Source organism: Ctenopharyngodon idella, chromosome 12 (genome assembly GCF_019924925.1).
Source record: "Ctenopharyngodon idella isolate HZGC_01 chromosome 12, HZGC01, whole genome shotgun sequence".
In the NCBI taxonomy this organism is placed as follows: Eukaryota; Metazoa; Chordata; class Actinopteri; order Cypriniformes; family Xenocyprididae; genus Ctenopharyngodon; species Ctenopharyngodon idella.
In genome coordinates, this window is record NC_067231.1 from 11,667,017 (window position 1) to 11,694,115 (window position 27,099).

At 41.3% G+C, this 27,099-nt stretch overlaps 2 protein-coding genes across 6 annotated transcripts in view; one reads left to right on the forward strand and one right to left on the reverse strand.

Annotated features, from left to right (window-relative positions):
• LOC127523556 (LIM and SH3 domain protein 1-like) overlaps positions 1 to 8,210 on the forward strand; it is a 95,975-nt gene extending 87,765 nt beyond the window's left edge. Inside the window, exons 4-7 of the mRNA XM_051914360.1 lie at positions 647 to 754; positions 6,949 to 7,024; positions 7,137 to 7,225; positions 7,320 to 8,210. Coding sequence (XP_051770320.1) covers positions 647 to 754; positions 6,949 to 7,024; positions 7,137 to 7,225; positions 7,320 to 7,493 — 447 coding nt within the window. The 3' untranslated portion in view covers positions 7,494 to 8,210. The remainder of the gene's footprint in view (positions 1 to 646; positions 755 to 6,948; positions 7,025 to 7,136; positions 7,226 to 7,319) is intronic.
• Positions 8,211 to 8,450: 240 nt separating this feature from the next.
• The window catches only part of LOC127523552 (kelch domain-containing protein 1-like), an 83,316-nt gene continuing 64,667 nt past the window's right edge, over positions 8,451 to 27,099 (reverse strand). For 2 of the 5 annotated variants that reach the window (XM_051914350.1, XM_051914348.1), the window contains 3 exons: positions 11,050 to 11,134; positions 9,249 to 9,328; positions 8,451 to 9,042 (listed from right to left, as the gene is read on the reverse strand). In XM_051914350.1, the coding sequence (XP_051770310.1) occupies positions 8,907 to 9,042; positions 9,249 to 9,328; positions 11,050 to 11,134 (301 nt within the window). In that variant the 3' untranslated portion in view covers positions 8,451 to 8,906. Of the gene's footprint in view, positions 9,329 to 11,049; positions 11,135 to 27,099 lie in introns of all 5 variants that reach the window. The other 3 variants (XM_051914352.1, XM_051914351.1, XM_051914349.1) reach the window with 2 other exon arrangements.

Genomic DNA, 27,099 nt, shown 5'->3' on the forward strand with positions numbered 1-27,099 from the left:
GCAACATTCTAATGTAGGCATATTAATAATGTATTTCAGTATTTTAAAGGTACATGATAAAGTAATGATGATAATGCATATAATAATTAAATAATGATAATAAAAATATCCATCATTATGAAATCCTAATGTACTTCTGTTTGAAAACTAAACTAAAAGATTCACTGGTCGAATGTTGTTCTGTCACACTGATTTTATTAATGAGAGTTTGAGTGTGTGGTTTGTTTTTTTTAATGTGCAGTACAAAACAGCTTGTACAACATTGAGCTAAGATGATCCAGACATCTCTTCATGCCAGTTCCCTTTTTACAGTATATCCAGAGTCTCTGTGTGTGTTGAATCAGAGCTTGTATGCCTACAGCAAATGGCATATTTTCACTGCCAAGGTTACATGTGTAGACTTGTTAGTGGCTTTTCCCTTATATGTGGGCCACGTCGGATTTTTCACATTTTCAGGACTCATTTGCAGGGTAATTCTGTTTTAAATATGGTAAAATGTGTTAAAGAGAACTGAAAGTACATACTTTGTGAATGGTGGTTATTTTTGCAGGTAGATTCTGTGTGGGCTGCTTATAAGAGCTTGTTTTTGCACCTGCCACCTTTCTGAATCTGTTTACCCGACATGATCCATTTCTTTCTCTTCCAGGTGCTATATAAAGAGGATTTTGAGAGGAACAAAGGGAAAGGCTTCAGCGTGGTGGCTGATACACCAGAACTGCAGAGGGTCAAGAAGACGCAAGATCAGATTAGCAACGTAAGACATTCACGAAACAGTATTTACAGATGCGCCTCACTGAACATTACCAGCATTGCCATATTTTTACAAATATGATATATCCATTGTGTACTACCCATCTCATTCATCTCATCTAGATTCTTAAATACTGATAAATCTATCTTCACACTCCCTTAGTTTTCCTGCTTTCTCATCTCTCCCTCCCTGTTTTCCTCCGCCATTATGTGTCAACACCAAGCAACTCTCTGATCACATGACTGGTGCTGAAGAGTCATTTCCTCTCTGTCTGAGTGCAGGCTCTTCCTAAAGGGGTAGTGTCTTACAGTTTTTTTTTTATTCGCTTTGGTACTATTTTCACATGTAAGGAGTACATTTTCACAACTCTTAGTACAAAAATCCAAACTGATCACACTTGAAACACAGCTAGTCATTCTTTCAAAACCTGATCTCATGCTTTCATTAGCTGTACATATTTTTGTTCTACATAATCACTGTTGCAAAACACAAGATCATTATGATTATGTAAGGAGAACATTTGGTTTAATCACGGAAACAACAGTATGTTCTTCTTTCAATTTAGTACTTTTAACAATCAGTTCATTCAATAGCAAACAATGCAAGATACTTAAACTATACTTTTACTTAAATTACATAATTGGCATACAATCCATAATGTTTGTAATAATATCTGTTCAGTGCGTTATCAAAATGTGTGATAAAAATATGAAATGGCCATGAGGTTTTGTGCTAGAACAGAGTTTGCTGCCAATACAGTAAATGCTCTCACTGTAATGTACTCATCATTATAAGGGTGAGTTATGGTAATGTGGCAGTCTCTACTATGGTAATCTGTTTACAGTATCACATAGCATGCATACTGTAATGTAAAATGCTATATTTGATGCCATCTGTCTCTCCTGATGCATCTCTGATCAATCTGATGTTATACAGTCATTGACTGTTTCCCTGTTTTCCCTTGTACTCTATCCTGCTCTGTGTTCACAAATTGCAAATCTCTCTGTCACACACACACACACACACTTGTGTATGTGATTTACAGGGACACTCCATAGGCGTAATGGTTTTTATACTGTACAAACTGTGTATTCTATCCCCCTACACTACCTCTACCCATCACAGGAAAATGTCTGCATTTTTTTTTATTTAAAAAAAAAAAAAAAAAAAAACACCGTTTAGTATTTTTTTTTTTTTAAACCATTTGGTTTACGAGGACACAGGAATTGTCCTCATAAACCATGTTTACGTTGTAATACCTTTGTCATTATACACATTTGTAAACCATGTATACAAGAACACACACACACTTTGAACATAGTGGTTATAATCTAAGATAAATCGCTTATAATGTAAAATGAGTTCATTACTTTTTGTTATTCGTATCGGAAACTGCAAACAAAGTAGAAACTATATGTATAAAATCTGTATCTATAGCAAATCTATAGATGTACCAAATGATTAATTGATTAACCATTAAAGGTGCAATATGTAAGATTTTCTGTCCGCTAGAGGTATCTAGAGGCCCATTCAAAACAAAGGCGTAGCTTGATGACGCCAAGTTTGAGCACGGAATCTTGGGACATGTGGTCTTCACCGGTGAAAAAGGATTGGGATAGGACTCGAGAAGAAATCATGTTCATGGATGCGATTATTAATGTTACTGTAGTATGAAGCAGAGCAGGACCGAATGTTGTGGGAGCTGAACGAGGTCACTGGAGCAATTGCGCAACACACGCCGCGAGCAGCGGAACTTTTATTATGCCACGGTCGCCGGCGCTGCTTCTGCTTTTCCGGTCATGAGTATGAGGTAACACAGCTCTGTTTATCATATTAGATGCATTTGAGTGTGTTGAAAATGTTATACCGTTACTCTGTGCGTTCGCTCGGTGGCTGCTGTGAGACACTGCAGTAAGCTAGATCGATTTTAGAATATCATATTAAATGTTGGATGGCTTGTGTTGATAAATGGCATGCAATTAATTTTAAAACGTATTGCATGATGGAGAAAATGCTGTATTACTGTTACTAAAAATAAAGTTGCATCTGATTATGCTATGTTAGCTACTTGACAAAATAGTTTTCTCTGAGGCATGGTAAAAGCAATGGTACTCTAGGAAAATCAAGAAAACTAGATTTAAACAATAAGACAAAGTGTTGAGCTATATAACAATAATTAGTTCCCTTTCGAAAGGGAACTCGCACTGCGTCCTAATAAGGGGGAATAAAGGGGAAACGCCCTCGCGTGACAGGTGTCTGAAGTGAAAGTGGAATCACGCCAATCCTATTGGCCGGCGACAGCCTATGACGTCATACTAGTGCGACCAGACTGTATATAAAGGGCGCCTAGGAAACATGACATCCTCTTTTCGTCTTCAGTGACTGTTTAATCTGGTGTGATTGTTGCAAGGTAAGAACCTTTGTTATCATGTCTGAGAAGCGTTTCAAGCGTTGTGCCGATCCGTGTCCGAGATATCTGACACCTGATGACACACACGACTTGTGTGTTCACTGCCTGGGTGAGGAGCACGCGCGATCAGTTCTCGAGGGATATGTTTGCGTTCATTGTAGATAATATACAATGAAAAAGTTCCAAGCTAGGGCCCTGGAGCTCTATGGAACGCTGTCTTTTCACATCCTTGCTATTTGCTTCCTCTCTTTCAGAGTTTGTTGAAGTTTCTAGCGAGTGTTTTCTTAGAACGGATTTATAGTATGGCAAGCCATTTTATCATCTACCTGCCTTTTACTTCTGAAGCCTCCTATACAGGTTGAGTTTTCAGTTTAGTTATTTTTGTGTAGGCCTTCTGGCCTTCTTTTTTCTCCTGGTAGGTGCCCAAGTTTCGTGTATTTGACTTTGGGCTTTTAGCCTCCAATGAGCCTCAGTGAAGTCATATTCAGAGGTCGGCCCTCCTCTGGGGCCGCCTCTGTCCCGGCCTAGGCAGACGTTGTCAACCTGTTCTGACTATTTCAGCAGTTGATGTTGGCTGCTTCTTTTTAGCCTCCCTTGCTAGTCGCTCAGTTCATGTTTGCCTCCCCTCTCATCAGGGTTGCTTCTGGTCGGAGGCCCGCCTTCTGCATTAGGCTAACAATGTGAGTAGTAGGTCCTGCGGCCTCCTCTTCTTTATTTCTTTACTCCATTGCTACTGTATTTTAGCAATGTTTGAGTATGTGGTTCCCTGGTGTTTAACATTAGCCCAGTGACAAGCAGTGAGCTTTGTTATTTAGCCTCCCTGTGGTCGCTGTATGCGTTGCAGGCTTCCTCTCGTTTTCGAGAGTGCACTTTCTGGCTGAAGCCTTCGCTCTCTGAGCTTGGTAGTCTCATTGCAAGTGGCCCCTTGATTGTTTCAAGTGTTTGTTTAAATGGTCGGCCTCCTTTGGTTCTTTCCTGTGGAGGCCACTATTTATATGGAGCTAGCTCCTTTGAGTCTCTTAGGATCCTCTGGATCTCTCTATTTCAAGCTCTATGCCCCATGCATGCTTTACACCTACACTGCTCGGGTCGAATGCTTTTTTTCCTCCCTCACTGGTTCTGGAAATTCACTCCCCTAGAGCTTTAGCATTGGCAACTCGGGCCCGCGGCCGTGTTTCCTGGGAGTAGTAGGCTATGCTTGAGGCCTCCTCGCCATTCTGGTAGCATTATGTTGTGCTCCCCTCATTGAAGGGTTACTGGGCGATATGCTGAGCACACGGCTCGTGTTTGCTATGCAAACGAGTGTTCCAAGCCTGCAATTCTATTCTCACGTCTAGGTAGTTGGCTCCTCGGAGCCTCCTTGGGTGTGTTATGTAGATGTTGTAGGTTTCTTTTTCTGTTACCTCCATCTCTGAGCTGGCCAGATTCCCCAGGGTTTTTTCTGGGAATCCTCACCAATTTCTGGTGCTGTTTCGCAGCTCTAGGCTTGGTTTTGCTCGTTCCGGTTTTTGCTTGGTTCTCCCCTTATCTTTGGGATGTTAGAATTGGCTCCCAAAGACCGATCGGAAGGTAGAAGGACTTTTTAGACCGCCCTGAAGGATCGGTTGTTAGACTGTTGATACTCTCTTGCTGTTTGAGTTCGGTTTATATGCTAGGAGTACTCTCTGTCTCCTACTATACTCGTCTCTGTTCTTCCCCTGGCTTAGCTAGAGTACCCAGCCTCCAGAGTGTTTCTCCTTCACTCTGTAGATCCTAGGTTGAGTAGACTGCTCCCCTCTTTCAGGGTTCCTGGCTATTTGCTGAGCTCTACTCCCAGGGATGCCCATCTCTGGTCCGGTGAGTTGTTACTGCCTTTTTGCACTTTTTCTCACAAGGTTTCTTCCTCTTTGTGGAAGTTGGTAGAGATTCTGTTCTTTCAGACAGGTTGATAGTCCGACTAGCCCTTCTCTGGGCCGGTTCGTCCTCCCTGGTGGCCTTCAGGGTTGACCTTTTGTCCCCCTAGTAGTGACGGTCCTTGCGGTACTCTGGCCATTCTCCCTTAAAGGGACCCTTTCTTTGAAGTTGTTGGTTCCAAGACTTTGAGCGGCCTTGGTAGGCTTTCACTCTGTGGAGGCCTCTTTGAGGCTTTTTAGCTTGGGCAGTGGCCATAGGGAGTTATGTCACTGACAGCCTGTGACCAGGGGTTGAGTGCTTGGTTCTCTTCTCTGCCATTTTTTGGCATGCACTCCACTCAGCATGGCGGCATGGGTATTCCGTTCCCCTTATGCGTTCTAGGATGCAGTGTGAGTTCCCTTTCGAAAGGGAATGTCTCAGGTTACTCATGTAACCATGGTTCCCTGAGAACAGGGAACGAGACACTGCGTCTCCCTACCATGCTTCTGGGCTGCCTGCTACAGTCACTTCAGACGAATAGCGGATGTCATGTTTCCTAGGCGCCCTTTATATACTGTCTGGTTGCACTAGTATGACGTCATAGGCTGTCACCGGCCAATAGTATTGGCGTGATTCCACTTTCACTTCAGATACCTGTCACGCGAGGGCGTTTCCACTTATGCGTTCTAAGACGCAGTGTCTCGTTCCCTGTTCTCAAGGAACTATGTTTACATGAGTAACCGGAGACGTTTTCTGTCTATAAATATATCAAAACAGTTGCTCCCTTGTCTATTAAAACATGTAAATATTATAGCGTCTTTGGTGTTTCCATGGTTTCTACAAAATAAAACCGGAAACCGAGGGTAACGCGGGTATGACGCAATTGACAGGTGACTCCTCACACATCCCGGAGCCTTGGTTAAAATTGCAGTTTTCTCACGATTTACAAACAGTTGCAAACATTTGGGATATTGTAAGTATTCAAGTGAACAAAATATATAACACCGGCCTAGTGGTTTTTGGATATTTTACTGCAAAATTCTTACATATTGCACCTTTAAGATCATTTGGATTAAATAATAGAGAAATGTATTAAACTGAACGAAAAGAGATACAAATGAAAAGTTAAATTAGTATGAAAGGCAGTTACTGTGAATGAAAAATTTATATAGATGAAACATTTATTTTGTGTTGTGAAAAGGATACTTTGTGATTTTGTGCATTGTACTTGTGTATTGTACTAACACAATTGAAAATATGCTGAAATGTTTGAAAAAAGTGCACTTTTGATGATCTGTTGTGATATTAGTGTTGTGATAACAGTTTTGAAAATTTACCAATTGTTTGTGAAAATTGCACCAAAGCATCAAAAAAACTGTAATGCAATACAAGACCAGGCCTAAGCTAACCACAATGGCAGCAGCATTGAAAATATTGACCCCTTGTGATTGAAATGAGTAGCAACCATATTAAGCAAATTTTGCAGAGAACATGAAATGAAAACTAGTGACTTTTAATCCATGTATATTATCTAATATATTGAGCATATCTATATGGTAGTGAACTGAAATTTGACACAATTCACTTTTTTTTAGCATATTAATGCTGGTAATACATTTCTTCTCACAGTCATTAATTGGTTATTAAAAAAGAATTTATTCATTTTGAAAGTCTTTATTGCTTTAGTTTAGTCCATAGTACAATCTGTCATTGGGGGTTTGGCTGAGCAGTGATGTAAACTAAAGGCTGCTGGATATTTTTAGAAGGGACTTACCCTTTGATATATACTGCATTAACTTCCTGTTTCAACAGAAAATATGTAAATACAAAAACTGCACTTTTCAATTTTGTGGCATCTTTAGACATGCTGTAGTGTTTCTGTGACTTAGTAATGTTTTTTTGTTTGTGTTAACAGATAAAGTATCATGAGGAGTTTGGGAAAAGTCAGATGGGGGGAGAGGGCTCACCCACTGATGCCTACGGCAATCAGGGTATGTAAAGGTACACATAAGGTACCCATTTTTCATGCTGTCTGTAGGATTAGATATGTTTTGCATACTCTGTTTTTTTTTTTGTTTTTTTTTTCCCCGGCTTTGTGTCTAGGCTTCCAGCCGCCAGCTCACTCGCCGAGCTACAACTATGATCCACAGCCTGCGCATTCAGCTGCTGCTCCACTGCCCTCTAGTGGTGGGGTAAGGATTCTCTCTATTACTCCTTTTTCATTTTTTTTTTTTTTTTACATGCTTAGTCTTAGTTCTTCCTAACCTTGTGCCTCTGTTCTTACAGAAACGTTACAGGGCTGTGTATGACTATGCCGCTGCCGATGAGGATGAGGTATCGTTTGCAGATGGCGACTTGATAGTGGACGTGCAGCAAATAGACGAAGGCTGGATGTTCGGACGCGTGGAACGCACAGGACAGCAGGGCATGCTCCCAGCCAACTATGTAGAGGCGATCTGAGGAAAATATTGGCCTTGATCTGAGACAAGACAGAAGAATTCAACCAGACATCTAGGCTTTAGCTAGACTGACAAAGCTGAAATGCTTAGAACAAAACCACTTGCGGTTTTTTTTTTTTTTTTTTTTTTTTTAACTTCCCATTTGGCTTTTTGCTTTGCTGTTTTTAGGTTCTTCCTGCAATGCTGCATATTTTTGATGGGGTGTGTAATGCTTTGTCGCTGCATTTAAATCGTTCTGTCTTTGATTTTAAAACCGCAGTAAAGTAGGTCAAACTTCCCCTGGACCTTTTTTACAACAATTGGGCAATGGCAATCATTACAATAGGGCTGAATAATCTCCTGGGAATTTTTTTCTATTATGTAAATGGCCATAAGAATGGACAACATTCATCATGCAAACAATGTCTTAAGCAATACAAAGTCTGACCACAAGCGCTGCAGAACTGTTACAGACTCCCTTTGCCTCTGGAATACTGTATTGTGCACTTTGAGGGAATTCTAAAAACAATATAAGGTTTTTTTTGTTTTTTGTTTTGTTTTTTGACATGTAGGTACAATGCTGTTGTCCTTCCAGAATTAGAGGAACCACAAAACAATGAGGTCTTACATATATATATATATATATAAACAGTGCATAGAATATCATTCCATTGTTATTTTGTAACAAAAGCATTCTAGTCCATTATTTTGAAAAATAAAGTATAATGCTGTGAAAGTGTATTATTTAAAAACATAATGAAATGTTTTATGGGTGCCCAAAATAATGTTATTTTTTCATGATGTTTTATTATTATGTAATGATGTTTCAGTATTGAAATCTAAATATCACATAGTGGGCTAGAAAAAAAGGCAGCCATATTAGATCTATGGAGGGTGTAACATGTCTTGTGTTAGTAATAGGGGATAGCTCACCAACATGAGTTGCAGCATAAGAAAGCAGTGGAAACTTGGGAGGAGGTTAGCGTTCCACAGTTCGTATTTTATTCACCACTTCACCGGGAAAAAACTCTGATAAACTGTCAACCAGCACTCAGCCTCTGCCATGTTAATAAAAAAAACAGCAACTAAACAACAGAAATAAAACATATCATCCGATTCATGCACACATGCGAGGCTCGAGGCACATGCTATTAGCGAAGAAAAATAATGTAAAAATGTTATGAGTGATTTTCTTCTACCCTGCATATATACTTAAACCCACATAAAGCAGTTCCACATGATTTCTATAACACAAATTATGTACAGTAAAAAAAAAAATGCTTTTTTTTTTTTTTTAACTTGTCACGTCAAAGGGTTTTTAGCTCATAATTACTCTAATTACATTTAACTTTTTCTGATATGTGGAATGCTTAGACAGAAATATTCCATTAATTAAAACCATTAATTGAAACAAACCAATACCGTCCTTATGAACCTATGAACTTGCATCTATATGTTGAGCATTTGCCCTGAAATAGGATATCCTCTTGCCAATTGTCTTCTGAAGTTTGGCCGGTAATGCCAGCTCTTGGACAGAATATATGTGTTTTCCTATGCAGTCTTCACATAATCTACAAAGAAAAAAAAAAATATTTGGCAAATAATATTTACTTATCACATAACATTGCTTCAAAATACCTTTTAAATATTTATAAAAGGTTTATATTATAGTACTTTAATTATAAAATTGATTTTTAGAATATAGACATAACGTGTTTCCTTAACAAATAATTTTCTTATGAGCGGTTTGTTGCAGTCTACATAGGATGGCTTTTACCTTGACAGTGAGTACGGTTGAGTCTGAAATACCAGCACATCTGCACAATGACTCTGAGAGGGAGACTTGAGAACTGCAACCTGTAGAGGAAGAAATATTAATAAATATTCATAATTAATATATGAATAAATATACTAATGTAAAGTATTATAATGTCAAGTACTTTGCTTGATAACAAGAGCTTTCAGTGCATCTTCTATAATTGTGACTCATTAAACAATTCTTAAACCAATTCATGATTTTGGATGCACACCAGCTAACCAAATTCTGCAGAGAGCTCAGAGCTAATGTGCCACAGTTAAGTTAATGCTCACAAATAAACTTTATCCATTCATTTGGGGGGTATCTAAGGTCATGTGTGGTATGTTTAATGTTCTTAGCCCTGCTTGATCTGCATGCATCGCTGCTCAAGACCCAGGAATTATGGCTCAAACAAAACAACCCATAAATCAGACTTTTTAAACCAGATTCAGAGTCTGAATATTCCAGCAATAAATATGTAACTATGTTTACCATAAGTATGACCATATTAGTCCGATTCTGTCAGCACTGCATTGGCTCCCTATTAAACATTGTAAGTAATTAGCAAGATTTTGAAATCTATACAAAGCACTAAATGGTTTAACTCCCCAGTACTTGAGTTTTACAGTCCTACACATCTATTGCGATTTCAGAATTCTGGCCAGTTGATAATACCTAGAATATCAAAACCAACCGCAGGCGGTAGATCCTTTTCCTATTTGGCACCTAAACTTTGGAACAGTCTTCCTAGCATTGTTCGGGAAGCAGACACACTCTGTCAGTTTAAATCTAGACTAAAAACGCATCTCTTTCACCTGGCATACACATAACACATTATCAATTTATATTTTCACATCCGTTAAAGGATTGTTAGGCTGCATAAATTAGGTCAGCCGAAACCAGGAACATTTCCTATAACACCAGATGTACTCGTTACATCAGAAGAAGAATGGTGTCTACGCTAATATTAGTCTCTCTGTTTATCCTGAGGTCTACCGTAGTCATTTGGATCCGGGACATATCCAGATCAGATGGAGGACCTGCGCCTAGACACGACCACAATGCATCCCTGAAGTGTCAGCTGAGATTGTGTCAACTAGACCATTCCCTGTGAAGGCATCATCGACACGACAGCCAGTGGCACAGATCTCCAACAAACCATTTCCATACCGGCATGATGAATACGATCTTCAACTTTGATGGAACTGGATTATTTATTTTGAATGTTGCGATCCCAATCTGACTTATGACCTGCAATGCTGCCTGAATCATAATCATGCACTGTTCATTGTTGGCCAGAGGAGAACTGCCCCTCCCACTGAGCCTGGTTTCTCCCAAGGTTTTTTTCTCCATTTTGTCACCTGTTGGAGTTTGGGGTTCTTGCTGCTGTTGCCTTTTGGCTTGCTTAATTGGGGACACTTGATATTCATCAATGTTTTTGATCTGTCTGCATTGACACCATTGTATGTGAACTGAACTGAGCTAGACGATGACATCACTGTTTTCTCCAGAGCCTATGCATAGATGAATTAACTAAATTAATAACTATTGATTTTTGCAAAGGAATGAATCAATACTGAACTTACTTAAGCTGGACAATGACACTATTTTCTTCTAGAGCTGCTGTGCAGCCAAAATTATTTGCCAGTTATCACTGTAAATCTGCTTTGACACAATTTGCATTGTAAAAAGCGCTATATAAATAAAGGTGACTTGACTTTACGAAATCTGCGGTACATCAAAAATACAATCCTTTTGTTGTAGATTGTATTGTACATACCGAATCCATTAGAAAGAGGAAGGTCTGGCTTCCTCCAAAAACGACTACATCATTGTCTCTCCCCTTATCAGCAGAATGCCATAACCTGAGGGTAGAGATAGGTAAAACTCAATTATGTATGTCACCATAATCTTATGACTTACACCATCGTTTTGAGTCATTTTCGCTCAGATGAGTTAAGAAAATAAGAAACAGAACAGTCACAAGAGCCAAGTGTGCGATGTCACAAGAGCCAAGTGTGCGATGGCACAAGGCTTTGCGCCTCTACAGGGCCTCGCACCAAAATAAAACGACTGCTGAACTGATATAATGGCAGTAGTTTTAATGTTCATGTTTTTGTCCTTTGAAAGACTATAATAGGTAAAATTCATAACTGATAGTGAGACTATATGTATCATGGTGATCTTTTATTCTGATTGTCGATATCGGGCAGAAACCTTGTATGTCCAAAACTGCTACTTTTCAGGAAATGGAAAAAACACTGCATTTTCAAAGTTGATATTGTAGCTTTATACATGGTCAGATGCTTGCACGTTATTATATTATTAACATATCAAGCTCAAACCGAATTAGGTTTTTGACTAATGAATGTCGGTCATAGGCTATGCTTGTCCGTCATTAGAACGGTTGCATCTGAGGCAGTATAAGTGCATCGCATCATGTTTTCATCAACTTATAGGTTATGTAGTTTATTGTAGCTATGTGGATGCTAATGTTTTTTTTTATGTCATTTGGCCAAAATCTCATCTTATAAAAGAAGTGCTATGCACAGGCTGATGCCATGTCCACGGCAGCATCCATCATGGAGGACATCCATCGCAGCTCTACTGAGGACATGAGCTACTTTCCTTGGTGCTATTGATGAAGAGCTCCTTCGTATCATGACAAAGGCAGTGGATGCATCAGGAGTAGTTCACCCCGGCTGAAACAGAACACAGCCGACTGGATGAGTGGTTTCTCCAGTTGAGCTGCTGTCAGGTAGTTGGCCCTCAGAGATCAGACCTTTTCTTTCCCGAGGTGCACGCCGGGGTTACTAAGCCACGTCCTGCACTCAGTTCGTGCCCACATCTTTGACTCTTCTATTTTAGAGATCCTAGAAATCTTCAGGGAGCTCTGCAATGCCATGGACATCACCCTGAGAGCTACTAAGGTAATGGCCCATTCCATCAGCTATACGATGGGGAGTCTGGTCGTGCTGGACAGACATTTGTAGCTGACCCTCACAGACATAAAGGACTGTTGAAGGTTGTTCTTCTGAATGCCCCCATCAACGCTTCTAAATTGTTTGGTAGCATAGTGGAGTGCTTTTTTCATCACTTAAGCCCAGAAACAATCTGCTACCAACCACTGCTTCAACCTCATATAAGGAGCCAGAGATTATGATGAGACCCAAGGACTCGTGGCCCAAACGTCAGTAATTCCCGAAATGCCAGGGCCTGCCCATCAGGCAAACCAGCTCCAGATTCCCAGTCATGACTGCTCCGGAAAGAAGAGGAGTCTCCTGCTCGATGCCAGAGATAGACCTACAACAAAGTCTGCCCGTTTGAGTGTAAATTTTTCTGTTCCTCTAGTTCAATGAAAAATTAATGAAACATGCAGTGGTGTGACAGAGTGTCTGTGTGTAAAGATCAATGAACTGCACAAGTCCTCTACTCAAAGAGAACAAGGTCACAGAACGGGTGATCTAGAACAGTGGTTCTCAAACCTGTTCTGGAGTACCCCCAACCCTGCACAATTTGTGTCTCCCTCATTTGTCACACCTGATTCCACTCATGAGCTCATTAGTAGAGACTGCAAGACCTGAAGTGGGTGTGTCAGAAATAGGGAGACATACAAAATGTGCAGGGCTGGAGGTACTCCAGGACAGGTTTGAGAACCACTGATGTAGAACAGTGGTTCACAACTTTTTGTCCTTGAAGCCCTCCTCCTTATATTAAATACAACTCATGGGTGTAATTAAACTTTATAAACAGTAATATCTAAAAAAAAAAAAAATAATAATAATAATAATAAAAGACCAAGATGGATGTCTGCATATGTCACAGACTGTAAGACCATCCAGGGTTATGTTTTGTTCAATGTGTTTTGGTTCTGTTCTCCCTGTGCTTGTCAGTTGACCCAGTTGACCCAGTTTCCCGAAGTATCTGATTGATTATATTCACCTGTCCTGTTAATTATCTTGTTATCTTCTGTTTATTTAGCCTCCATGTTCTGTTCAGTTCTTTGTCTTGTCTCGTTTATGCATAGTGGTTGATTTCTCCTCTTATTGCCTGAGTTTTTCCTGCCTGTACCGTGAGTTTATTTTATTAAAGACTGTTTCCTGATCCCTTCGTCTTTGTGAGCTACTTGTGCCCAGCTACTTGTGACACACGCAAAGAGCTTTCATCCAAAACATTTAACAGAAAGCATTCCACTGGGTCAGTTCTAAAGACTAAGATGGATATGTGATCAAGACTCAGATTTTAATCATCTGGCTATGGATATGACAAATAATTTTAAACAGAGAGGATATCAAAAAAGAGTGAAGGATCAGGCTTATAAAATGACACATCCCACCACAATACTTCCAAAAAGGCACTTTACTGTTAGCAATTAAAGGGGTAGGGGCTCAGTGTGGTTTCAGAAACTGTGTGTGATACCCCCCCTTTAAACTAAAATTGCCAGTAGGTGGCGGTAAATGTCTTAATGATTAAGTCGTTCATTCAATTCATTCAAACGGCTGATTCATTCAGCAGTGAAGTAAATGGTTCTCTTCAGGCTTGCTGGACTTGAAGCGGCGCTACACAGACCGATCGGTGTATGACATCAAAGTACCGCAAGAGCGGTTAGAGAGCAGACGGCTCTGTTTGCTTTTGAATTGCTCTGGCTGTACTTTGATGTCATACATGATAGGTCTGTGTAGCGCCGCTTCAAGTCCAACAAGTCTTTTATAAATGGTCCGCTGAAACATTGATTTCACTCAGTTCGTTCAAAACACGGATTTAGAAATGAAACGCTGCTGTGCATTGTGCGGAGACAAACAGTTCTTCTCTGAACAGTTTTCATTGGCAAAATTTAACAAAGTAGACAATATTGTGTCTAAAATAATATGTCTAAATGTGTCTAAAATAATATGTCTAAAATAACAATTGTTGTATAAAACTGTTGTATAAAATCAGTATTACATTTGCACTCATTATGTAGGCTATGGGACAAAAACAACACTCATGTGATATTGCTTAACTCATATGATCTAAATATGAGACAAAAACTCAAACAGGGGCATTTTTGCCCCCATATCTTTAATTTTAGGGACTGCATTCCATAGTGCAAAATCTGTAGGCTTAATCGTGCAGAGACTTGTTGCAGGCCATTTGCAGAAACAAGGCAAAAAGATGAAAAACATGAGTTCTGAAATTGCAATGATGTTCATCAGAAACTGTTCAGAACCAAACCTCTCTAGTATGTTTAGGTGTAAACCTATCAGTAAATGGTCAGTCACGGAAATTCAGGAGGCCATTGACGAACACCAGAGGGAAGTCCAGTCTAAAAAACTGTGGATGCTGCAGCTAAAGTATCAACCTACCCCCACGCTGTCATCAAGGGAGATTGTATGAAGGCAGATGCACCTGTTTATGTCCCTGATAGTCCATTGAAGGCTGCTGAACCTGCAACTTCGGAAGCTGGCACTTTGGAGCATTTCTTAAGTATGCTGGAAAAGGTATTGGAGCGTACAATTCAGAATGCTCCTGTCTCACAGCCGAGAACAACTCAGTGGCGCAGCTTTCCCCTGTGCAGTGTCTGCGGTGATAGGAATCATTCCACACGTTCACATTGTATGAGAGAAAGGAGATGTTTGTTGTGCTTGGAGATTGGGCATCAGCAGAAGCAATGTCACAAAGTCGTCAGCCCTGCTAGTCCATCTGATTCTGACCTGCACGCTCAAGGAAACTAATACACTCACGTATGGGAGGGGACTATGTGAGTGCAAAATGTCAAACCCTCAATGTGGATGATGATTTATTTGTTTATGATGAATGTTGCAAGTCTGTCTCCAGTAACAGTATCGTCTTATTCCAGAATGTCACAAAGTTGGAAAAGGCAGATAGTCTGTTCTATACTTCAGTTCTGCTGAATGACAAACTCACAGTCCAAGCTCTACTGGATAGCGGATCTATGGCGTGTACGATCAATGAAGAAACAAATTGTGAACTTTTGAACATGGGAATGTCTGCACAGGTAGACCAGTCACATATGGATGTTCTTCTCATTGGCTGTGGTGGTGTTAAAGTCAGACCAAAAGGAGTCTATCAGCTGAAGATGGACGTGTATGGCAAGTTAGTGAGTGTGCCTACACTAGTCGTCCCGGGACAGAGAGATCAGTTGATTCTGGGAACTAATGTCATTAAGTTCATACTTACTCAAACAAATCTCTGGCTATTGGAATGTCATGAATCATCCTGAGACATCCGGAGAACCTGAAATTGAGTAGAAACATGTTGTCGGCATTAACAGGTGGAAGGGTGGTGAAATCCCTGATATTGTGGGCACTGCAAAACTAGCCCAGGCCATTACTCTGTTGCCCAAAAAAGAACACCTTGTGTGGGGTAAACTTCCATCAAACACCCCTATTTCCATTGGAAGTACTGTTGTGATTGAGCCACCCAAGGCGCAGACCCACAAGAAAGGCATCATGGAGGGAAGAGTCATTGCCTCTATGTCTGGTGATGGATGGGTCCCGGTCAGGATCATGAATCCCCATTGATAAGGCTATTACACTGAGAAGGAACTCAAAAATAGCTGATGTCTTCGCCGTTGTGGCTGTTGAGGACCTCAGTGTGCACCCTGATCGCAAGAACGATGAAATGGTGAGTGTGCAGAGCCAGAGCATCATTGGAGGCATTGATGAGGGAGATTGCCCTGCCTTCAAGCTCCGTGAAAGCCTTCAGAAACTTGGTCTTGGCGATTTAGATATTGAGTCAAGTGAAGTATCCCACTATTGGAAGAGTCAGCTAGTACAGCTCATTAAGAGGCATGAGGACGTATTTTCCAAACACAAACTAGATTGCGGAGAAGCCAAGGAGTTTGTCCACCGTATTCGTTTATCAGACGATCGTCCCTTCAGGCTTCCATACCGCCGTGTTCCACCAGCGCAGTACCAGAAGCTGAGGAGTGTTCTGTCTGAGATGGAGGAACAGGAAATCATACGCAAGTCCAATAGTGAGTGCTTCGCCACTTGTGTTGGTATGGAAGAAAAATGGAGACCTCAGAGTGTGTGTTGACTACCGTTGGCTGAACGCTCGGACTGTTAAGGACGCCCCCCCCTTGCCTCACCAGGCAGACTGTTTGGCAGCTTTGGGAGGGAATGTGATCTTCAGTGCGATGGACTTAACCTCTGGTTTTTATAACATTGTAATGTCTGAAGAGGACAAGAAGTTCACTGCCTTCACAACTCCAATGGGCCTATATGAATTCAACTGTCTGCCTCAAGGGCTCTGTAATAGTCCAACTAGCTTTATGCGACTCATGATCAACATCTTCGGGGATCAGAACTTTCTCACTCTGTTATGCTATCTTGACGATCTTCTTGTGTATGCTCCAAATGAAGAAGTGGCCATTGAGCGGCTTGAGCTGGTGTTTTCTAGGCTCAGTGCACATGGACTGAAGTTGGCCCCGAAGAAGTGTCATTTTCTTCGAAGAAGTGTGAAATTTCTGGGGCATGTCATTGATGGCACTGGAGTGGCAACAGATCCAGACATGGTTAGCGCCATCTCTGCCATATCTGTATCTGATCTGATGATGCCGGATGGAGTGACACCTTCACAGAAAAAGATAAAGTCCTTTTTGGGAATGGTGTTATATTATCAAAACTTCATTCAAAACTGCTCCAGTATTGCAAAGCCACTGTTCGCCTTGACTGCTGCACCCAGAGGAAAGAAGACCCCTGTGAGAGGCATTGCGTCATTCAAAAGACCCCGATGAATTGGAAGCAAGAGCACAGTGTGGCGTTCGAAAAGTTAAAGACAGCCCTGTTAGAATCTGTTGTGCTGGCTCACCCCGATTTCAGCCGACCATTCATTCTATGTACTGATGCGTCTATGGATGGGTTAGGAGCTGTACTGTCGCAGGTCCCGGAAGGAGAAATTAAGGCACGTCCCATCGCCTTCGCCAGTAAAGCTCTAACTCGTGCACAAGCCAAATACCCTGCTCATCGTCTAGAGTTTTTGGCTCTGAAGTGGTCCGTCTGTGACAAGTTTAGTCACTGGTTAAAGGGGCACGACTTTACTGTCTGGACGGACAACAGAGCTATGCTGTTTTATACAGTTATGATACAACTGGCATAATCAACTTTTATGAATTTCTGTTGAGAAACCATGGGAAAAAATGTGAATAAAGACTGAGAGGAAGAACCTGAACATTCAGAAAATATTATTTCAAGAAATGTTCAGCATTTGTACTGGCTCGTCTATTTGTCTTGTGTTCTGTAAGAGCTGTGAGTGGAGGGAGGAGAGTGTTTTGTTCAGCTCTGTGTTTTCTGAATGTCTGAATGTTTCTTCATCTGTTTGCATGCATTATTTTGACCTAGGCTGTATAGATGTGTTTTGCAGAGTGTTCATTGTCAAACTACAAAATTATTTAAATTTGAATTTCTAAAAAAAAATGCTATTATTTTATATGTTAAAAAAAAAAAAAAAAATCTTTTATTGATTTAATTAAATCAGACAACATTTTTAGCTGTCATATGTTCATGTTACAACATGCCCCATCACATGTTACAATGTTGTCACATTTCACTTCCCTTCTTTCGGGGTAAACAAACAAAAAAGTATACACTGTATTAATAAAACAAAGCCACATATTTGTACCAGACATGTGTGAAATTAATGTGAAACAAAAGAAATTCACTGAACCCAAGTACATTTACACAAACTGAGAAAGTCAAAAAAGCATTAGGTTGTGCCCCGCTCTCCCCCATATCTTTAAAACTATGCATTTTATTATTCATTTGCTGAGATCATGTCATGTGTGTTTTTAGAGAAGGCTAATAAAAATGCTAAGGGAATTATTTATGGCCCCTATAACTCCCCTGCACTCTAATGTCTGAAGCAGTGTACTGCCCATTCACAAATGTTAGCACCTCTGTATGAGACTTAATGTAATTTTAATTATTATAATTATTAATTAATAATTCTTATCATTATTCTTTTGTTTTTATTAAGCCAATTTTAGCCTTTATTCTGCCATTACATGGATTGCCCATCAACACCACTTTCATCCCAGATTTGTTAATCTACCTGTTACCTGAAGTCTTTCTAAAAAAATATTCTTGGGACCTTATGTGAATTCTTGTAACAAAATAGACCGTGAAATAGATATAGCTCCTGGCGCGACAGGTGCATTAGAGCTACAATTTTAGTCATATAATGTTGAAATCTGTTATATTCAGCATTTTATATGGAGCTAAGCACTCCACCTTCTTAGCATGTATACTGTAAACATTCCTTATTTATATGAATATAACCAAAATCACAGGAAAATCACACACAAACTATACACTATCATAATTGTGTTTATTGTGTCTTTGTTTTTGACATGTAGAAACATTTCTTTAGCTTTGATTTTTACAGAGCTCAGAACGAGGAAGTGTACAGTAGAGCGACGATTGATGAGATACCACTGAGATCATAGCTGACACAAACCAGGAACAGGAGACACAGAGCATGCTCTGAATGCTCTTTCAGCTTTTCAGATCACATAATTCAGTGAGAAATGAATAGAAATTGTATTTTGTATGACAAAATATTTTGCAAATATGTGAGAATAAATCAATATTTCTCCAAATATGCACACTTTTGAACTAAGAGCCCTAACAGATGCTGTTCAGTGAAGCTATGTGAACAAATAAACCGGAGCAGACATGAGGGAATATGAATGAACTGAATTATTCTACTCAAAATAGCAAACATTACAGACTGATTATTTTGCACTCCTGACATTAAGAAATGAATGTCACTGCAACCTAGTTTTATCATTAACAGTGGTCAAATATCGAAGCTGGAGTCTTTAATCTTTCTAATGATGCTCCGTTTATCCCAAACAAGTAAGAGTGTGATGTTTTAATGTGCAGTGAATGTTGAGTAACTATAATCTGGGGCAGTCTGTGATTCTTGAACGTAAAGGGGCTAACATGGGTTTTGAGACAAGCTCTTTCAATGGGTACAGTTAATAAAAAATGCTAGATTGAGACCATATGAAAACTGTGTTCATTTAACTGAGGATTTTGCTGTGTACCAATAAACACGTAATGCCTCGGTTACAAAGGTAACCCTCGTTCCCTGAAGGAGGAAACGGAGACATACGTTGGACAGACCTACGAATAGGAATCTCGCTAGAGAGGCCAATCTACTTCGATTGTAACTAAAACAACTCAATGCACATTGGCATGCAATTATTTGCAGCAGCTGCTCTGCCCTGATCTGTGTGGGTATATAATGAGCAGGAGGTGCATTGCATCTTTAGGTTTTCGCTGAGCAGGTGAGCCGGCCGCGCAGTGGGGTACAGCGACTGTGGTGACGGGACGTACGTCTCCGTTCCCTCCTTCAGGGAATGAGAGTTACCTTTGTAACCATTCAGTCGGTCATGTTCGACATACGTGGGACAGACCGACGAATAGGAATCCCTACCAAAGCGCCACAGCTACTGCCCCCTTCCAGTGCTCTGTGCAAGCCTCCTGCTCCTCCTTGCCTAAAAGGATGGTGGGACAGGGCTAACATAGAGTGTCAATCACTACTGTTCTGCACAACCCACTCAGTGAGACTATTGGATAACAATGGGAAAGCATGCCCTTTCACTGGGAAAGGAACGCTGCGGAAGCCACATTCTTCCCCGAAGGAGTTATGTGGAGATGTGCATATGGACTAACCCCACAGGGCTGTACTACATATGGAAGTTACTGGGGTGAATCCAACCTGATAAGAGGTGGGTTCTCCCAAAGGGAAAGACACGGGCTTCGTTCAGGAGCAACCGTGAAATCCCGGCAGGGTCACACATATGGTACCTGGCTTAAATTTAGTTCTCAAGAATGCAATAGAGTAAAGGCCTGGCGCCAGATGCTCCGCCATGTCCAGCTACCAAGGGTGGTGGAGAACTCAACAGGTTCTGCCTTGTAGGGACTCTCTAGAGCAATAAGCGCATGTCACGCAGCAAGCCGACACTAAGCCGGGGCCTCTCAGTGTCTCTGACCGGTTGAGGATGCAACACCTCTCGTAGAGTGAGAACGCAACCTGAGCGGGCAGGGCACGCCTTGTGCTTGATAAACCAAGACGATGCCGTCCACTATCCAGTGGGTCATCCTCTGCTTGGAGACAGCCTTTCCCTTCTGCTGGTTTCTGTAACAGACAAAGAGCTGGTCTGAGGTCCTGAGGCTTTGAGTTTCTGTCTATATACAGTCGCAGACCATGGACTGGACAAAGCAAAGCCAGGGCTGGGTCTGCCTCCTCCAGGGGCAGCACTTGCAGGCTCACTACCTGGTCCCTGAAGGGAGTGGTAGGAACCTTGGGCACGTAGCCAGGCCGGGTTCTCAGTACCACGTGGCCATCACCCGGCCCGAACTCTAGGCATGATTCGTTGACCGAAAATGCCTGCAGGTCCCCTACCCTCTTGATAGAGGCTAATGCAACCAACAGCAAAGTCTTCATAGACAGAATCTATGAAGGGCTCAAAGGGAGCATTCTGAAGTGCTCAAAGCACCAGAGCAAAATCCCAAGAGGTTGAGGAGGATTTAACCATCTCGCCCCCCTAAGGAACCTGACGACCAGGTCGTGCTTCCCAACAGACTTGCCATCTATGTGGTCGTGATACGCAGGTATTGTGGCAGCACAACCTTTGAGGGTTGAGGGAGAAAGCCTTTGCTCCAACCCTTGCTGCAAGAAGGAAAGCACGGCTCTGATCGAACATTTTCGGGGGTCTTCTCAGTGAGAAAAACACTACTCAACGAGCAGGTTCCACTTAAAGGCGTAAGCACGTCGCGTAGACGGTGCTCGAGCCAAAGTGATGGTGTTAAGTACCTCAAGTTGTAAGTCACCTAGAACCTCTGTGTAGCATCCAGGGACCAGACATGGAGTTTCCAGAGGTCTGGTTGGGCCAATAGGGTGCAACTAACAAGACCTGCTCCTCCCTTTGCACAAGGTCTATGCAAGTAGGCTCACTAGGGGAAATGCACATTTGAGTAGGCGCTGGGGCCAGATGTGTGCCAGTGCATCTGTGCTGAGTGTTCCCTCGGACAGGGAGTAAAACAGCTGGCAGTGAGAGGAAACGAACAAAATTTTGACAGGAACATAACCAGAAACGGAAATTAAATCAAATTTAATCGTTCTGAACAGAAACGCTAATTTGAAAAGGCCATTAACCGGTTAATAACGTTATTTTATCATTCTGTTTAATACTTTGATTTGGCAGTCTACCAATCACGAATTCAAATAGTACAGCCTATGCAAATGTGACGCTGACGCATCCAACGTGAGTGAAATGCCCACGCTCAGGCTCTAAGTGAGTGAAATGCCCGAGCTGACGCACTCAAGCTCAGCTGTCAAGTCATCATAGGTTAGGTAAGTCACAATGCCAATGCCCTAGCATTAGTTTTTCCGTTGATATTTGTCACCAACCGTCAAGCATTATGCCTACATTTAAGTGAAAATGAATGGCATGTAATATGCAGCTTGTTGTGTGTTTTGAAACCAGCTAAAATTGCAGGATTGTAGAACATGAGTTCACACAACATCACATCACGCACCTGCAGAGCTTCTGTGAACAGAGTAAACAATAAAACTACAGGCTACATAACATATATAAAAATAAAAAGGAATGTTTAGGCCTATAGTCTACGCGAAATATATTTCACTTATGTCTACAGATTAACAAAACGAAAGAAAACGTGCTGAGTTTTGCTCATTGTGGCGCACTCCAAAGATCTAGGAAAGGATTAGACATTCTGCTGGTTTTCGTTATTTGAGTGTCTTTTGGAAATGTATGAATGATGTCTTGCTTTATGACCATAAATTACGGAGTACAGTTTACTGTTTTTTAGAAGGAAAAAAATTCCAGCGGTCGCGCCGGCGTTGCTTGCATTGCTTATTTATATCGCTCACAGCCTGTTAAATATTAAAATAAATTACAGTCAACCAAACATATAAAACGGTACACTGCTCAATTCAAGTCTGTAATACAATCTGCTGTTTACCACCCGTGACCAGCGCCTCACTATGCCGTTATATGTGAAGGATGATGTTTTACGTCGATAATGCGAGTGAAGTACAAAGCTAAACATTACACAGCTAATAAATAATAGTTTAGCATACGTTGCAAATAATTTACGTTGCATCTTATTTAGTTTTATTTCTAATAAATAAACCTGTTTCTCGCCTTGAATATAGCAACAGAAGCTGGAATGGCATTAAAAAAGAAAAGAGATTTTTTTTTTTTGGCTTGACGTTTATATAGCCTGAATAGTCCTACTATTAACTTTAGCCAAATGTTTTGTTGTGGAGTAAGGGGAAGTAAAATAGAGCAGTTTTGTTCATAATTTATGTTTACAAACATTATAAACAAAGCTAGGCTAGGCTATTTGTAAACATTTTACTTTATTTACCGGTAATTTACATTATTTCTGAATGTAATAATAAAATGCGACATATATGCAACGTATACGCGACTTATCTTTTTTCCTCTCAGGAATAGCGTCGGTATTTTTAACCATGCAGCAAACATTTTAAAATATCTTGGAAAAATATATTCCCTACTTTAATTTATAAACCGCTGATAGTTTTTTCCTTTTGTTTAATAGGTTTACATTTGGACAGAATCTAATTGTAGGCCTATTGGCTAAGACGGCAAATACAAGACTCGATTAGATTAGAGATTATTATTATTAGTAGTAGTAGTAGTAATAGTAGGCTACATGTGAAAAAAAAAAAAAAAAGTAAAAAAAATAACGTTATTAACCGTTATTTTTTCTAATGAAACCGGTTTCGGAACGTTAATAATACAGAAGGAACGCTGGAACAGAAACGTTAAAATACTGATTCTGCTCGGAGTGAAACGATTGAATTTTTTTTTCTGCTTAATACTACCCTTTTGTTTTTGAACTGTTGTATAAAATCAAATGTCACATTTGAAATCGTGTGGATATTCGGGAAACACTGCATTCTTGCTCGTATAATAATGATCAACATTAAAAACAATAACTCACAGAAGGGTATGTTTTTGTGTCAAAGAGAGTTTTAATCTTAAATCTCTATGCAGTCTGTGTCTATATTTGTTATTCATGCTAGTAGTGCTAAATCCCCACTTTTACCAAAGTATATTGTCGAGAACAGCACTAATGTAGCGCGATTTGGTGGCGTGGATACAGTCAGTTTTGACCGCGAAAGATGAGGTAATTTGACTGAATGTCGTGTATTTACGGCATTTTAAAATGCAGCAGCTAGAGTTCTTACTAGAACCAGGAAGTATGGCCATATTAGCCCGGTTCTGTCAACACTGCATTGGCTCCCTGTTAACCATCGTATAGATTTTAAAATCTTGCTAATTACTTACAAAGCAGTAAATGGTTTAGCTCCCTAGTACCTGAGTGAGCTCTTAATGCATTATAGTCCTTCACGTCTATTGCGATCTCAGAATTCAGGCAAGTTGATAATATCTAGAATATCAAAGTCAACCGCAGGTGGTAGATCCTTCTCCTATTGAGCACCTAAACTCTGGAACAATCTTCCTAGCATTGTTCGGGAAGCAGACACACTCTGTCAGTTTAAATCTAGACTAAAAACGCATCTCTTTACCCTGGCATACACATAACACATTATCAGCTGATGTTTTCAAATCCATTAAAGGATTGTTAGGCTGCATAAATTAGGTCAGTCGGAATCGGGAACACTTCCTATTACACCAGATTTACTCGTTACATCAGAAGAAGAATGGCATCTACGCTAATATTAGTCTCTCTGTTTATCCCGAGGTTTACCGTAGTCAGCCGGATCCGGGCCGTATCCAGGTGAGATCGAGGATGTGCGCCTAGACACGACGACAACGCAGCTCTGAAGTGTCAGCGTTGATTGTGTCAACTAGACCATCCCCTGTGAAGGCCTCATCGACACGACAGCCAGTGGCACAGATCCTCAACGAACCGTCCCATACCGGCGTGATGAATACGATCTTCAACTAGATGAAACTGGAATAAATACTTTGACTGTTGCGATCCCAATCGGACTTATGAAAGCTGCCTGAATCATGATCATGCACTGTTCGCTGTTGTCCAGAGGAGAACTGGCCCCCTGACTGAGCCTGGTTTCTCCCAAGGTTTTTTTTTTTCTCCATTTTAACACCCGTTTGCCACCTGATGTCACCTGTTGGAGTTTGGGTTCCTTGCTGCCGCCATCGCCTTCGCCTTGCTTAGTTGGGGACACTTGACATTTGATATTCAACAATGTTTTGATCTGCCTGCATCGACACCATTGTATGCGATCCGAACTGAGCTGGATGATGACATCACTGTTTACTCCAGTGCTGATATAGATAAATTAACTAAATTAATAACTATTGATACTTACAACGGAATGAATCAATACTGAATTTACTTAAGCTGGACAATGACACCATTTTCTTTAAGAGCTGCTGTGCAGCCAAAAATTATATACCAGTTATCCCTGTAAAGCTGCTTTGACACAATCTGCATTGTAAAAAGCGCTATATAAATAAAGGTGACTTGACTTGACTTTTACCTGCTAGAAATACATGCTCAGTTTTAATGTTATTTTAAGGTGGAGTAGAATTAAATGAGCGGCAAAACTCAGCATTTTGTTCGCGTAACTTACATCAGTTTGAGAGCCACTGCTGGATATCAGCTTACACTTTGGTCGCAGATTTAGTCAACAATATAGCGCAATATAGAGCGACTGAATGACACTTTAATTTAAGTAGAAAATCTCAAATGAAGATCGCTGAACTCCAGCTTACTTGTCTGTGTTTTCAGATCATCTGCGCTTCTTCCTCAGTGTAGACTAGAGAGAGCGCGTGTGCATGGTTGCCAGATTGCAAAGATTAAGTAAAACGTGTTCTTTTATCAGAAAAGCTATGATTGGGGGTTTAAATTCTGGAAATCTGGCAACTGTAAGCATGAACACTCACAAAAACAGTCTGTAATGTTTTGTCTCCTTTATTCAACAAAAACAAAACATGATTTCAAAAGAGTCATAGTTTTCGTTAACGAAATTAACACTGCTTCATATGGTACATCGGGGGAAGCTCCCCAGTCTGCTACTGACTGCGGAGAACTGCTGGGCTCAGTCCCCAACAGTATCGCCGAAAGGCCACCTTTTGAGATGGAAGCGTTGAGAAAGCATAGCTTGACGACCTCTCGCACCTCTGTAAAGTAAGCCAGGGGGTGCTTCTGGACCACCAAGGTGGACATTGTCTGGCCAAGGGCCTGCGCTGTGACTTTGATCACGATCAGTAAACAAGCGCAGCTCAACCCCAGCTCAGAACTACCCTCATGCATTAAGATTGCAGGGCGGGTGTGGTCTGTGAACAGCCACCCCACCGTTGAGGGTAGTGAGAGAGGAAAAAAAACTTTATGCAGATTATGGCACTTTTGCCATTCCGTATTTTGGCACAAATATAGCTCCATACTGCCAAGTTTTCCATGCACATCCGGAAAGACCCGAGAATCTGAGTCAGCATAGGCACACACCATTACAGTGGGAAGCTCAGCATCACCCTCATTTCCAGAGCATAACAGCCTTCTCTCAGATGCAGCAATCGACATCTGATCCTCAGCTGGAGCCCCGAATGGAATGCTAGGTTCCCCTATGAGAAGTACCAGCAATCCCATCCAGAAGCTGCACAGCTTGCAATGCGCTAGAGGGGGAGGGACCCTAGGGGGTTTGTTCCCCGATGGAGAAGCCCTCAATCCTCAAGTCACCCAAGCTATTTTTACCAAAGTAGACCTCTTCCAGTGGCCACCCAGGAGGGAGCTACTGTGGAGAATAGATTGTAGAGAACCGCGCACCTAGAGCGCCGAGTGAGCGTTGGTTTGCTGTGACAACCCGCGCTGCAGCCCGGCAGCTCGATGGCACATGACACGCAAAGTAGCGAGAGGTCTGCTCTCACTGATCTCTGCGTTCTCCCAGAGTGTCAGGCAGACCTGAGGCTGTACTTTTACACACAAGCGGCGGTTGGCCAACAACAGAGGGGACTCAAGCTTCCCAGAGAAAGAAGAGTCACGACCGGCGTGTCGACGTGGTCATGTTCTCATGCGAAAACATGAACCACCCACGGACATTGTCTCAGCATGCTATGCTCAGACATGTGAAACACTGACGTGGCCGTCAGTGAGGACAGGAAACAACCGCATCCAGAAACACACAGGTGGAATGCCATCTTTAGAAGGTGCAACTCACACCCATGTAAGCTCTTTTAGGAGACTTTCTTGGTGCTGAAGCACATGGGGGAAAAGGCTGCGGCAACACAGACAGGGAATGTGCAGCCTGTAGTGTGCACTGCGCCTTCAACGAGAGTGCACTCACTCTCGTTGAAGGCGCAGCTCTTACCAGCTGTAATAACTTTTTAGCGCTCTGAAAATGCGCACTGTCACCAGCTGTAAGAACAGCCTTTTAGCGCTCACTGAAGGCACACATGGTGAAGGCACCAGCTGTAAGAACAGCCTTTTAGTGCTCACTGAAGGCACACACACACAAACGAGAGGACTCGATCACCGTGGTAGCGCCGTCACGCAAATACCAATGAAGAGAAAGCTTCTTCCTTGAAGAACTGGCTCTTTTTAGAAAACACTGCTTGCAGGAACAAAATGAATCGCTCGGCTCCGAAGCAAAAAGCTAAAGATGCAATGCACCTGCTGCTCATTATATACTAGGGATGGGCATTTTTGGCAATTTTTCATTTCGATCATCGATAGGGTTTCAAAAACGAGTAATCAAGTACTCGGGGGGCGGGGCGTGTGTGGAGGGCGGGGCATGACCGTCATGGAGATAATGAAAATATCTCAGGACTGTTATGAAA